This window comes from Vombatus ursinus, unplaced genomic scaffold, assembly GCF_900497805.2.
Source record: "Vombatus ursinus unplaced genomic scaffold, bare-nosed wombat genome assembly UNPS02000582.1, whole genome shotgun sequence".
Lineage (NCBI taxonomy): Eukaryota > Metazoa > Chordata > Mammalia > Diprotodontia > Vombatidae > Vombatus > Vombatus ursinus.
Window position 1 is genome coordinate 6,252,265 of NW_020940360.1, and position 15,586 is coordinate 6,267,850.

The 15,586-nt window shown below is 34.3% G+C and overlaps 1 protein-coding gene across 9 annotated transcripts in view; it reads right to left on the reverse strand.

The window, feature by feature from the left end:
• The window catches only part of SNAP91 (synaptosome associated protein 91), a 160,018-nt gene that overhangs the window by 46,084 nt on the left and 98,348 nt on the right, over window positions 1–15,586 (reverse strand). For 7 of the 9 annotated variants that reach the window (XM_027856580.1, XM_027856620.1, XM_027856611.1 and 4 more), the window contains exons 12-15: window positions 14,470–14,579; window positions 13,599–13,720; window positions 8,782–8,949; window positions 34–141 (exon numbers count right to left, since the gene is read on the reverse strand). In XM_027856580.1, coding sequence (XP_027712381.1) covers window positions 34–141; window positions 8,782–8,949; window positions 13,599–13,720; window positions 14,470–14,579 — 508 coding nt within the window. The remainder of the gene's footprint in view (window positions 1–33; window positions 142–8,781; window positions 8,950–13,598; window positions 13,721–14,469; window positions 14,580–15,586) is intronic. The other 2 variants (XM_027856632.1, XM_027856624.1) reach the window with 1 other exon arrangement.

Consider the following 15,586-nt stretch of genomic DNA (forward strand, 5'->3'; position numbering starts at 1 on the left):
AAACGAGAGACTTGCTAATGACATAAAACCCACCATTTCCTGAACATGCATCAAGTGCTGCTGCTACAGGGGTTGGGGTAGCTGGTGCTGCTGCCCCTTCAGGTGCTGCAGGGGCTTCACCAGGAGAAGCTGCAAAGGCATCTTGAGTGCAGTATTTTTTTAAACAATAGAAATTAAAAGAATAAAAAGAGAAGAAAATATAGTAAAAGAACCAAGTTAAATTGCAGAAGAAGGCTCCCTTATACAACATGAATTTTTAGAAATGTTATTTTTATGGGTCATGCACTGTTGACAGTCATGAAGTAAATTTTTCCTTGCATTCCTTCTAGTCAGTTACATACTATGTGGTTCAGTTTTGTTACTGCCAAGGCACATTAAAGTCCAAAAGATAACATGATTCTCATTGTATAAGGGTTCTGAGCAGCATGTTTTATGTATTATCAGAAATTAGAATGGATGTTAAAAATTAAAATACAAGAGTGAACTAATGTCAGTTAAGACATTAAAATTTTCATGTTCAGTCAGACTTGCTTAAGGTAACTATTATGACACATCTGACTAGCGGCTTAAAGCAAACGTGAATGTCTTCTTTAATGCCAATCTAGGTAAATAGGTACCTGTAATGTATACAGAATGCATCAGCTATAGTTTAGTTCCAAATGTTTAACAGGGTGAAGCAATAATGTTAATAACAGCATAAAAAGACTTCTTAGTTACCAACAAAGTTTAAAACTTTCTTAGTCAATGAAAGCATTTCTAGACAAATATAAAATTTTATTTTAAAGAAATAAGGGGCATGACTGAAGTGCCCTTATTTCTATTAAAATAATTTAATTAGCTTTCATTTTTTAAATATTACAGTAGTGCTCCAATTAGTATGAAGAACCTATCTTCAACTGCTGAAAAATTCAGGCTTTCTCTATCTATTCATATGTAATCTTCTATCCCAACATTTATGTCTTTATGCCATAAGTGAACTATTTGTATCTAGAAAGTTTATAATGTACTGTACTTGTCAGAGCTTATTAATGCACTTGCCAGAAACAGTTTGAATATGTTTAAGAGGTTAGCATTTAACCACATTCAACATTACTATCATTTCATTCTACAAACCTTATTTTTGATTAAGTTAGCACATTCTAGAAAGAACATCTGATAGGATGCCTACTATATGGAATCTAATGACAAGGTAATCTATTTCAGTGTCATACCATATTTTAAAGATTATGCCATTTAACCTTTTTGTCAAAGAACCTTAAATAAATCCTGACGATGGGCATGCATATGTTTAATAACATTATCATTTTAAAAAAGCATCTTAAAACGTGTATAATAGTAAAGGTACAATTTTTAATGAATGTTTCTCTAAAGTTGACCATTTAAACTATTATCAACATTTTAAAAACATAGAAGCTCAAATTTTTATGGGTTTTTAAATATGAACATTTTTGTATAAATTTGGTATAAATAATATAAAAACACAATGTGCTGTTTTATTTCTAGAATTAATGCTAGACAAAAGTAGAAAATCATGTGCCCAGGTCACAGAAATATATACAATGCATACCCCTACCAACCTAGCTACATATATAATGTCCATGTACTGATATTTAATGATTAATTCTTTAAGTGCTTATTAAAGGTTATTAAATTGTGTAAAATGTATTTAAAATATTATCTACTGAATAGGAATCCTGCAATTTCAACAATGTTTTTAAAGTTCCTATGTATAGGAAAACTTTCATGGTAAAGTTTATACTACCATGAGAGGAATGGAAGAGAATGGAAAACATTTTTTTAGAAAAAAATTTTGTGGGGACAGCTAGGTGGCACAGAGGATAGAGCAATGGCCTTGGAGTCAAGAGGACCTGAATTGAAATCCGATCTCAGACCAGACACTTGACACTTACTAGCTGTGTGACCCTGGGCAAGTCACTTAACCCTAATTGCCTCACCAAAAAAAAAAAAATGCTGTCTCTGTCAATACAAAGCTCAACAAAAAGTAAGAATCGTCAATATGCCCTCAAACTTCTTAAAACAAATAGTAGTCAATAGTCAATTGTCAAATATTCTTGAAAATTAAACAACTCAAAACTAAGACAGAAATGGGTACAATAATAATTTCTCAACAATATAATTAAACATATTTAATGCAAACATAATTGAAATATTTGTGAAATCAAGAGGACACTATCCATGCTGAAATATGTTGCCAGGCAAGTCAGTTTAGCAGGTTTATTTTCAAAGCATTTTACCAACTTGGAATGCTTTAAAAGTGGCTTCTATAACTTATAGTTAAAAAGTGGCACTAAAAGCAGTACTTTTCACCCTGCAGTGCCTGAAAAACTTATCAAAGTACGCAAAATAATTGGACAGCATGCCTTGTGAAACCTTGTATAAACATCTGAGGGGGAAATATTTCAGTTGAGAAAACATTTAGTAAAAAAACAGAATAAAAGACTATGACTTAAAAAAAGACACTAAAAACTTACGAGGTATATTGTAAAGAGTTCTTAGACAAATCTACAAGAATTTATTTCCAATGTAAAATGTGCTGAACATTTTCCAAAACTTTCCCTTTTAAATGGTATTTCAACTCATTTAATTCATCAGAGAGAAAGCCTCAGTTACATGATCATATATTAATACTTGTTAATAACTTTTTTTACAAGTTGAATAAGTTCTTGTCTGTGGGAAGGTTTGCAGTAACTGCCAGAGAGGCGGGACAGTGTTCTCCCACAAGTTGCACTAGGGATGGGATGGTAGTTGAACTTATGTCAGCCTATGCATTAAAAAATAAAAATGTAGAATTCAGTGAATTCTCTGAACATTATATACAATAGCAATCTATAATTACTGAAGAAAAATTGGCAACTACCTAAATCTCACTCCTACTATATAATTTCACAAAATCACCAAGGAATCCAAAATAAGTAGAAAGTAACAATGTTTGAGAAACACAAAGTAGGGTTTTAATAGAGTGGATTTTTCCACCTTTCAGGTATCTAAGTCATTTAAGTTTGGCAACTATTTGAGAAACCTATCAAGTTTTTTTTTCATTTTAAACAGCTTTTAACAAATTCAATTAAATACAATTTCATCTACCTTAAAGTTGACTAATGCTTGGCAATTTAGCTCCAGCCAACCTAAAAAATGTGGTAACTGATGATTAACTTTCATCTGAGACTACGCATATATCCCAAACCAGACATATCTTGTCATATATTATATATATGTATGTATGTATATATGTATGTTACAATATAATATTTGAGACTGCTAGCAACATTTATTTAAAACAACTCAGCACAAACACTTCAAGGTGGCTTTCGACCTTATTAAATATGGAAATTGTTTTCCCTCAGATTACAAATCATCTCTTCCTGGTCCAATCCAACAATTTATACAAAAATCTATATAAAAGGATCACTATAAATTCACTATTACTAGGGAAAACCCTCAAAGTTCAGGTTAGTGGTAGAATTTTCATGTATCAGGTACAGCACATTTACATAATGTTTTATGGTTTTTCTATCTCTCATATCTACTGGAATTTACAAAAGTTTTCCTGAGAGGCTCTAGCTATAGTAGACAGTAAGCTAGCCTTGGAATTCAGAAGTCCAAGCCCCACCTTTCACTGACACTGTGAGACTCTCTGTGATCTTGGGCAAGTTACTTCACCCTTTAGGTGCTTCAGACAATGCCAGTGAAATCACACATCCAGGTCTGGTCAAAGTCCTAACCCATGGGTCCCATCCATGAATTTATCCTGTCTTACTATTAGTCTATATGTGTCTCAGGGGCAAGGACTGTAATTTCTACTTTGTAAGTTGTTAAGAATTTACATGAGATTTTGATTTCATTCATAGCATTTCAGATTGAGAAAAGGAAACAATATAGGGTGACTGGGAAAATGAAAAGACAAATTATTAATGGCTTGGGCAGCATAAAGTGCTATTTTAATTCTACCAGATGCAGTCTATTCTACATATTATCTCAAATTCCCAACAGAGAGTTAATGAGACAACTACTTTTTCTTAGGATCAAAGGTTCTAAGGATAGAAAGAATGTTTAGGGGGTATCAATTTCTACCCTTTAACTTTGCAATTGAAGAAACTGAGGCCCAGAGAGAAATTATTTGTGTAAGAACACATATGTGATAAGTAGAAAAGTGGAATTTGGATCTAGGCCTTCTGACTCCAGATTCAAAGATCTTTCCTCTATATCACACTGATCTTTGATCTCTTATTATTTGATCTCAGGTCCATTATTTATATTTTTAAAGTTAACAGATTTAAGCAATCAAAAACTTTTTTGAATACCTGAAAATTGAAAAAAATGATTTAGGTTACTTATATGGACAAAACTAAAGATTATTATTTTTGTATTAATCTGAGGTGTTACCAAACTTAATATAGAAGCTTACTATCTCACAAATTATGAAGTAATACTAATATCGTAGCATTAGTTTTGGCTAATTACTACCCATACAGAAATTTTAAGTTCTAACTACACATTTGTAAAATGTCATAGTCTATAATTAAATTAACCTTGGATAACAAAATTGGCAATCCTTAACTGATGAAATTTACTTTGTTTACTAAGTTTGTTTTCTAAGTTTGTTTTCTAAGAACCACACAATAGTACTATTATTCTAAGTAGACAAGGCATATTAAAAATACAAACCATAAAAATAAAATCAATATGATCACTACACACGTGAGGTTCAACAACCTAAACTACTCTTGAAACAATGGTGCCAGTTTATTGATTAAATAAAATACCACCATTAAATAAAAATATTGAGCTAATGGAGGTAGATACTCAACTTTTCACTGTGTATGCCTAATTATGCCAACAGATAAGGAAAGAGGCCCAAGTCCTACATGAGGAAATGATCATGTTGGGGACTTTAGGCCACTATGCAATAGATTCTATGTAGTCTAGGATGGTATTCTGTATTTAAAGATAAAAACTATGGAATTGCCTGGAGTCACAAAAATATTTCCAGAATATTCACATTCTCCTTAGATCAAATAAATTGGTCTTATGACTATTAAACTTTAATGCTTCTGTAGTTGGTATAATATCATAGAGAGCCTTTCATTGTAGAAAATTTTAGGTCATTTATAGTAAGAAGGATGAAAGCTGGTTTCTCTCTCTCTCTCTTTTTGAGTTGTTCCTTAAGAGTAAATACTAAACTTCCTGCAGATTACACAAAATAAAAAAGGCAGCTAAAGGCCTAAAAAAACCACTTTCAACACAAAATTATTGCTCAACCTATCCACATCTTCTGTCTCATGAATGTCTCCTAGTCCTCCTATCTCTTATCTCTAGGCTAAAATGATTCATGCAATAAAGCAAGGGACAAATGAAGTGAAAAATGAGGAAATGACTGAAAAGTTATAACATTTAAATGATCTTTTTATTTCTCTTAGTCCCAAGATACTTGGGTATGTAACAAAGTAAAAATGTGTTAAACATGTAGCCGGGGAAACATGCCGCTCACAACACTCCTGAGTGCTTCTGAGCCAGACTAAAATGTAATTGGGAAATATCTAACAAAATAAATACAAATACAATAAAACATAGATAATATTAATGTGTGCTTTTCTAAGTAGATATGTAGCCTGCAGGAATTTTTATGTACAGTCTAGTGGCCCCTGTTTCTATTTGAGTTTAACACCACTGCTTTATTTTGTGGGGTTTTATGAGGAAGATGGGCATTGGGAGATTCTGAGGCCATATTTCCTCAGCTGGAAGAGGGAAGGAATGCTGCTTCTGGCTATCTCCAAGCATCTGCACCCACTCCACCCCACCTCACCCCTCCTTCTCTCCACTTCTGGGGGGACCCTGCCAAAAAGAAGAAATGACAGAGATATATGAGATAATAACTGCCCACTTGGATATCTTTCAGGTAAGGGTTGGAGAACTAGATTATTGGATTACTGTAGTAGCATCCTGACTGGTCTCTCTGTTTTAAGTCTCTCACTACTCCATTCTATCTTTCACATGGCTGTCAAAGTGATTTTCTTTAAGCATAGATCTGACCATGTGACTCCCTTACTCAACTCCAATGATTCCTCATTAGCCTTTAGGATAAAATATAAACTCTTCTGCTTAGCTTCTAAAGCCCTTCATAACCTGGCCCCAATCTGTCTTTCCAGACTCTATACTTTATTCCCCCTTCAATACTCTACGATCCAGGCGTAGCAGCCTACTCTCTGATCTTTGTGGAAAATACTCCATTGCCCATCCCCAAGCCTTTTCACTGGTCAAACATTGCCTGGAATGCACTCCCTCCTCACTTCCTCAGCGAATCCCTCTTTTCCTTCAGGAAACAGCTTAAGCTCTACCCTCTACATAAATCCTCTCCCATTTTCCCCAACTGCTGGTGTCCTCTTCCCCAAACCATTTAACTACTTGGTATTTATTTATATTTTTCTCTTTATATTTATTTGGCTTATACTTATATATGTGCCTCTCTTCCCCATCAGAATGTAAGCTCCTTATGAGGATGGACTGTTTTGTTGATTGGTTTTGTATCTCCATCTTCCAGCACAGTCAAGAACAAGGTTAAGTATTTAATAAAGATGTGATTGATTGATCTTACCGTTTCCTGCTCAGTGGGCAGGGAATCTATTTTAATGTACTTTTAGTATTTCAGATAGTAAGCTATGTGTGTTTTCACTCATTTCCTCAGATAATAGCAGGAAATGATAAGTCACAGGTAAGTTGGCTGATTTCTCCTCTACTCCCCTTATATTCTAATTAAATCTTAAAAAGTTAACAAAACCTTTATCCTCCTATTTTCTAATGTTATTTAGTTCTCTGCATCCAAGTTTTCTGTAACCAAGTTGTTCTCCAACTAGAAGATGCAACATTATAACAAGAATTAAAACTGTAATTCAGTTAAACTTCAAGCATTTATTAAAAAGCATTTGGTGAGATACAATGATAAAGTAATAGTCCTTGGCTGTAGGAAGTTTGTAATATAGCACAAAACCATATAATCCAAAAGAGAACATAAGTGCCTGAGAGGTATCAAGTGCTATGAGATTTCATATAAAGGAAAGGTCATTTTTTTTGCCTGGGGGACAAGGAAATGCTTTGTGGGTTATGGAATGAAAAATTAGTGTAAGTCTTTATTTTAGCAGACATCCAGAAAGTTCTATGCAAACAAACCTGTATCTGAGGTGGCAGGAAGATTCTTCATGGTCAAGTATAGAATGCTAGTGAAGTAAATTCTGTTCTATCCAAGTCGATGCTAGAACTTAAACATGAAGACCAGACCATGTATGCATTTTTAGACATACACCTCTGGGCCTGGCCTAAACACACTGTTCATCTCAATATTTCCTTAAACTCTAGGGCCAAAGATGGCAAGAGAATAAGGCACAGACCAAACCACAAGGAAAGCTCAATGAACAGTTTTTAGAAACTTTCAACCTTTACTCCTGAGTTCTTAGGGGAGAAATAAGGTTAGCACCATTCCCAAATTGCTCATGTCTTCTAGGTTAGACAATATAATTCCATAGCCATTGGGGTAAAAATAGTCCTACTTCCTCAGGAGTTAGATAGTACAGGCCTGTATGTGACACAGAAATCAGAAATCCATGATGTTCCTATTTGTGATAGGATCACTATCTACAAGGGTACTCCTTGCCATATAGATTAGGTTACTTATATTTTCCCCCTTAAAGTCTACAACAAAGTTCTCCCTGGGCCTTCAGTGACCCAGAGGGCCATGGCACAAGCTGTGCATCCTTTAATATAACTTCCTGGTGGCTTCTAGCCAGAATTATATAGCGTTTTGGTCTCCTGAGGGCATAGATGGTCCTCTCATGCAGATTTTGTGGTTCTCTCACAACCTGTCCCAAGACCACAGAGTCACCATACCCTATCCTGCTGGACTAGGCACATTTGCAGACAAGGGATTATTGTAAAATACATCTTACTACTGAAGTATTGTTGTGGAATACCTCTTCTATGTAATGGCTAAGTAAATCTCCTTTTGTCAACTGTTGAATGACCTACAATTAGCTCATTTTATTCTAGCCACAACTAAAGTACCTACCTGAGTCACCACCTCATTCCTAATACTATCCAGTACCCATTTACTATTTAATGACAGAAGTTTATGAATTTCAGGCCAAGTTTTAATACTAAGTAAGGAGGAGGCAGAGCAGAGACAGAAACATACACCAAGAAACATGGGTTCAAGTCTACCTTATCATTAACTTATTATATCACCTACGGTAAGTCACTTAATATCTCAGGGAAGGGAATTAAGCTATATTATGTCTAAAGTAATTTGTGCCTTTAATGTTTTAAAAATTCTATTTGACCATTTAAGATCAAAGAACTGGATCAAAAGAACTGCCAGCTCATCTGTATTGCAAGTTATTCTAAAACGGAGATACAATGAACTATGTATACACACAGTTATTTGGACCTTGAGCCTTTGCTTCATTCTATCTACTTGTTATAATGGTTTTGTTTTTCTCTTAAGTAGGGGTGGGATGGGAGACAGAAAATAATTGCTTGTTAATTGAAAATAAAATAAAAAAATTATAATTTGTAAATGAAGTGCCAACCTGCATAAGGAGAGGGAGTTCACACTGGGAGTTCTCTATATTTATGGGAAAACAAAACAAAACAAAACCCAGTTCCAAGCCCTCTCCCAAAATGTATACAAAGTCTTTAAATACTTTTATTACTAAATCATTCTAACAGTCCTGTAAGAAATTTATTTGAAAGAGGCGATGCAGCTCAACTAACCTCCAAAAAGGTCCACGTCAGCAGTGACAGCAGTAACAGTCGTGGTAGTTGAAGAGGAGGCAGAAGCAGTTGCAGTTTCAGCAGGGGCCGTAGGAGGGCCAGGCTCTGGTGCAAACGGGTCTGAAATCTGTGCTTCAGAAGGAACAGTGGAAAGTGCAGCCAGAGAATCTAGGTCCACCAAAGACGAGGATTAAATAGGAAAGAGGAAAAGGAGAGGAAGAGAAATTTACTGGACTCCAAACAATAAAAATGGTCAGACTACTAATCAGCTCAAAACTTTAAGAATTAAATATTACTTACCCTCTCCCAAAAGGTCTGATAATTTCCATTATATGATTGCAGTATAAAGAAAGAAAGTTAAAACTGAGGCACTGAATAGTATTAGTAATAGTAGTAGTAGTGAAGCTACTACTAATAAAAATATTTCTGCATAAGGAATATCAGCAACGTGAGGCTATCAATAATAAACAAGAAAAGGACCAGAATCAGACCAACTTTAAACTGCATTTTAGAAACATAAATGCAGACCTAAATAAAGCCCTAGAACTTCAGTAACTGTACTAAATTTAATGATTTCTTGTTCAAATACATAATTTGAATCTAATTGAATCTATCTAATTGAATGGTTTCATTATAAATGTAGATTTAGAATAGACTTTGTTTACGCTCTTCTTATCTAGCATTTAAGTAGTCACATTTTCTAGAAAACTAACACAACTTTGTATACTGTAATTGAAGGTAAACATATATATCAAATAGGAAAGAAATAAACTCAACGAAAAAATCATATTAAAGAATTTAAAATAAAATAAAAGCAATGTATAAGATGTTGAGTTATAATAAAACTTTTCAGATATCCTGAGGTGACCTATCAATCAACTGTTGCCTCATACTTAAATAGGTAGAGGTAACACCTCAAACTAAAAGCTGGGGAATTAATTAGTATTATTACTACTTGTAATTATTAGTACTAATAAGGTACATATTAGTACAATTGAAGGTATAATAGTCAAGGCACCCTAAAAGGGGCACCCTATTACTATCACCTAAGTCCTATCACATTTAATAGTACTTAAAACTATAGACATAGGTTATTTGGTTGATAAGCACTACTGGCAGCTTATATAAATAAATTAAACAATTAAAATGTTATGAAACAAAAATCTGATTATTTTCAAGGTAAAACTGCCACTTCACTAGACTGATGGACCAGAGGAATGCTGTTTACCTAGATTTTACTGAGGTATTTGGCGGTCTTTCCTAATATCACTGTGAACAAGATGTAGAGGTACAGGTTAGATTACGGTACAGTTAGGGAGATTCAGAACTGGTTGAGTGACCAGATCCTTTTCTAAATGCCAATTTGGAGGAAAGCTTCTAGGGGAGGGATTCCTGGATCTGTGCTTTTGCAGTTTAATATTTGAACCTTAGTGCTGGGTTTTACATTTATCCTTATTAAATTTTGTCTCTTCGATTTAGCCCATCATTTCAATCTAGCAGGATCTTTTTTGATCCTCTATTATCCAATATATTAGCAGTCACCTCCATTTTCTTATCAGATAATCGTGCTATCCATGGCTTCATCTAAGTGACTGGTAAATCATCTATCTGCTACTAAACCTTTTTAATCAACTACTTGTATAAAGTCATTGACACAAGCTTATCAAATTTGCAAATGACATAAAGCTAGGAGAGATTGCAAGTAAAGAAGACAGGAAAATAAGGGTAAAACAAACAAACCCTGATAAGCTAGAATATGGGCCACTTGTTTTAAGAAGAAATTTAAGATGGAAAAATGTAAAGTCTTATACTCAGGTTAAAAAAAAAAGGTACCTTCCTAAGGACAAAACTGGGGACATGTGAATAGATAACAGTTCATCTAAAAAAGATCTAAGGGTTTAAGAGAACTACAAGCTTAACATGAATTGCTAGTATATGTCAACCGAAAGAGCTAATGTGATTTTAGAGGTATCATGTTCAGGAACAAGAGGATATAGTCAAATCATATCTGAATTACTGGGTTCAGTTTGGGGGATACTTTTTACCAACAGCATTGATAAGCTAGAGAATGTCCATAATAATTTGTCATGGCTAATTAGGTTGCATCCCTGGGGTATATATGTAATACAAAACAGAGAGCTGCCTGAGGTTTACCAAATTTATTGGCCCCTCTTTGTTAATTAAGGATGACCAAAAAAAATCTAGAAATAATCTCCAGGAATTATGATATTCTGAGCAAGAAACTGAAGAACTTGGGAACACTGATGGTTTTTTTATTTTTCTTTTCAATTTAAGGTTAGGACTTTAGAAGAGAAGAGCATAGGAGGAAGAAGAAGTAGTTAAAAAGTTGGTGCTAAGAAAGGAGATTTATGTTTCCTGGGCCATACCTTCAGATACAGTAAACACTAATTGTCATAGAAAAGACATATGATAAAGAAAAGTCTTAACTTATCCTAAACTTTATAATTAGTAAACAAATGTGGTCATGTTAAAAGCGGTGATTACTTGAAGATAGCATGATTTTACTGAGACCATGTTATGCTAAACTAACCTTATTAAAAAAAAGTTACAGAACTATTAAATTAGGTTAATGCCATACACATAGTAAACCTCTATTTCAGCAAGGCATTTCACAAAGTCTTTCATAATATTACATGAACAAGATAGAGAACTATGGGCTGAATGACTACAAATTAAGTGGATTCATAACTGGTTTATCAACCATATTAATTATTAATGGAATGACATTAACTTTGAGCAAGACTGTCAACTCATGGGTTTTTGATCAGGCAGAACAGCATTTTATCACAGAAGCTGTATACCTTTTTTTTTTTTTTTTGGCTAGGCAATGGGGTTAAGTGACTTGCACAGGGTCACACAGCTAGTTAAGTGTTATGTGTTTGAGGCTGGATTTGAACTGAGGTCCTCCTGAATTGAGGGCCGGTGCTCTATTCACTGTGCAGCTGTATACTTCTTACTAACATGTTATAATACGGTCATTTTTTTCCATTTCTATTTTGGAAGAACATATCTAGAATTATGTCTCAGGGTTTTGTGCAAGTCTTATTCTTTTCTATTTTTTTTAATAAATCATTTAGATAAAGACATGGATAATATGCTTATCTGATAAGAAAATGGAGGCAATTGCTAATATGTTGGATAATGAAAGGATCAAAAAAGATCCTGCTAGAATGGAAAATTTAATAGGGATAAATGTAAAGCCCAGCACTTAGGTTTAAGTTGTTGTTTTGTCCTTGTTTGCGAAGAACACCGATGACATCACAGGGTGATGTCTTGACTCATTTGTGAATTGGATTTAAATGAGGCAGAGTTGCACAAAGTCTTCTTTGCACTCTCTCTTGCAGAGTCATCTAAGTTCAGAGGCAAGACAAAGGTCAAGAAGACTAGCGATGGTCTGGGATGCAGTGGATGACCTTGGGGTCTTCAACATCTGACCAAACTCCACAGTGCTTACTTTAGCCACCTTCATGGCTCGTGGAACAAGTTATTCTCATTTGTCCATTCTGCTGGAGGAAGTCTTCACATGTTTGAGATACACACCCCCCAACTCACTGATAGGTTTGAGGTGTATGAGTGTTTAGGGAAGACTAGTACCTCTGGTGTGAGGGTTACTTTCCACCTTTGGTGTTTATTTGCCACCCAACTGTCACCTGTGAGTCCAAGAAGTTGTTACATGCACAGTGGCTGCATCCTGGTAAACTGTCTCAGCAGACAGGCTAAACCAGGTTGAAGGTAAATGGCTTAGGTTTAGGTATTAAACTGTAAAAGCCCAGACTGGAAGAAATATGACTTGACAGTAGTTCTTATGAAAAAGAAATCTGAAGATAAGCTAGGAATACAAGTTCATTATAATTTAAAATTGCCCAGATTGAGCCAATGATTAACCGAAAGGAGACAAGAATACCAATGCATTCGCAAAGGTATAAGATATTTAAAACCAACTATTGTTTATCCTTAATCCACTCAATGATCAATGGGCAAAGTTCTCAAATTTAGAGTATCAACAGCCAAGTTAAAGTTTATAGGTAGTCTAAGAATTGATTTTTAGCATCTTCTACCCCCTTTTCCAGAACTTTCCAGAAAGGGAGGATGGCATAAGACCACAGACTATTTTGCAGTTTTAAGGATGTCATGAATATATTATACTCTAATGTTGAAATGAACACTGGAAAATACATGTAACATTTAAAAATGAATGTTGCCAAGACTAGATTTATCTAGAGCCCCTGAAGAGAACTAGTATTAAATGTTTTGGTCTTCTACTATGTAGTATCTATTTTGCCAAAAATTAACATGTTTATTATAATTCAACTGCCAGAAGTTAACTATAATTGTTGGTTCATGTCAAGGACAACATGAGGAAAATACCCATTCAAATCTAAATGAATTTATAATCAATGCTATATCTAATCAAAATAAATAAGAATTTTAAGTTCCACCTGTATTTGAGTTAATACTTTGAGTTAATTTTTACTATAACTTAATATCTTATTAAAAAACTTAGAATTGAGATAAAATAAGATATTTCCTTATATTGCAAATTTTAACTCAAACTAAAAAATACATGCATGTAAAATTTTAATCGTATTGCAGTTTTTAAAAAAAGCTAACACAATTATATGCCTGTGGATGTCACTTCTGGTCCTTCTCTCCTCATTTTCTACCACCATTTAGAACTGTCAGATTATAAAAGAGGCAAAACATTTTTTCCAAAATGGAGAAAAATTACATTTTACACTAACCTAGAAATAATAAGAGACAGGAAGATACAAATTGTTTCCTCTGTTTTCTCTTACCTCCCCATGCAGTTGCCCCTCCAGAAGGTGCTGGAGGAGGTGCTGCTGCAGCTGCTGCTGACTGTGCCCCAGATGAAAAGTCTGGTTGGAGGTCAAGGAGATCACTAGATGGTTTAGATGTACTAAAGGAAAGAAAAAGAAGACTTTAAAATTAGTTTAGCACATTTTAAAGAATCATATATTTGAATATTTGTTAAATTTGGCTAACAGATATAGCAAAGATGTTTAAAAATATAGAATCTAATTAAGACAACAGCTTCACAAATTAGTTATTGAAATATTGTATTCAAATTCTCTGGAAATTAAAATATAAATTAGAATACAGCAGCAAGGTAACCCTATTCTTCTCTCTCTAGTTACTGTTATTTGGAGTAATGAGCTTTCTACTATGTAGAACAAAGACTCCCTCAAACACCTTAACTTCATGGTTCCTCAGCTTTTTCATGTCACATGACCTCATCATCCACCCCACCTCATCCATACACAGAGATGGTCATACCTTTGAACTTGCCATCACTCATTACTACACCACTTCCATGTTCACGAACACTGAAATTCCCTTATCTGATTACAATCTATTGTCATCCCATCTCTCCCTCTGCCTTGCAACCCCCAAACCTGTTGTTTTTTAAGTCCAGTGCTCAATTTTTATCTTTTTACTACCAACTAGTTAACAGGCTCTTTTGATGGCTCTTCCGGGTTTTAAACATTGCCTTGGTAGCCAAGAGTTCTTTCTCTCAGAGCAGAAAACTTGAATACCAGGCTTTTACTTTCCATACCAGTAAAGGTGTTATAAAAAGTAAAATTCCTATACAAATAAAATGAAAATCATACTAAAATATCAACAATTCACCAATAATAATTAACTAACCTGATGGGAGCTACTGCAGATGAAGCTGCAAATAGGTCAACTGGTGGGGATGTATCAATACTTTTAGCTGGAGTAGAATTAGGAGATGTAACAGTTGTGGCTGGAGAAGACTGAAAGTAAAGATGTACATATATAATACTCTAATAAGCTTTTATACCACACATATGCTAAACTTACTGCAGAAGTTTACCCTTTGCAATGACAAAGAGTAATTCACCATAGAATAAAAAAAACTGTGAAGAAAGTCTCAAATGACAAAAGTTTAGTTTACCAAACACCTTATATCTAATCTCATAATGACTTCCATTTCTATATTTACAATCATATTGTCAATGCCTAAAAAAATTCCTTCATCAAAAAATTAATTGAAAAGAAAAAAAACTAGTGGCTGCCAAAACTTAAATATTCGAAGAAACATTTGAAGTAACTGCCAAGACACGTAGTTCACTTAAGACACTCACCTCCGCCACTCTTTTCCCTTCCCTTCCTACACCTACTTCTACTGGGAATCTTCCTGCATGTCTTTAGTGTCTAAAAATCCAACTTACAAAACAATTCAGAGATGGCAAAGAATGACTCATAAGCATGATTCAAGTCACTGGCAGCTTGAGGATATCTTGTGCATATCCACCCACTAATCTGACACAACCAGCTGAAAAAGAACAACAAAGCCTATAAATCCTTTTTCTGGATTAGTTTGGTTTGAGGCACACTAGGTAAATATCATATGAGGACAGTTGAAACACCTAAATAAATACTCAAAGTTGGTGTTAGCCATCACACTAGCTCTGCTTCTTTTCATGAGATAGTTCCACTTTCCCATATTTTCAGAAGAATAATATGAATAGGAGGGGAGGGCCTGCCTGGTATCAAAGTAAATCAGACACAGAAATCTCATTTCTGCTTAAAGAATTAACACACAACAAATACTTCAAGATAATGATCAAATAAATATATCACTAACTTAACTGGACAACCAAACTAAAAAAAAAAAAACAACTAAACTCTTTGTATTGCTTTGTTTTAGAAAACTACTCCAGAAGAAGGATTTAAAAGATGAATATTTGTGGGAGACACCTCAGTAGTCATACAGAGGCAAAATAGTACTTGTTTCAAA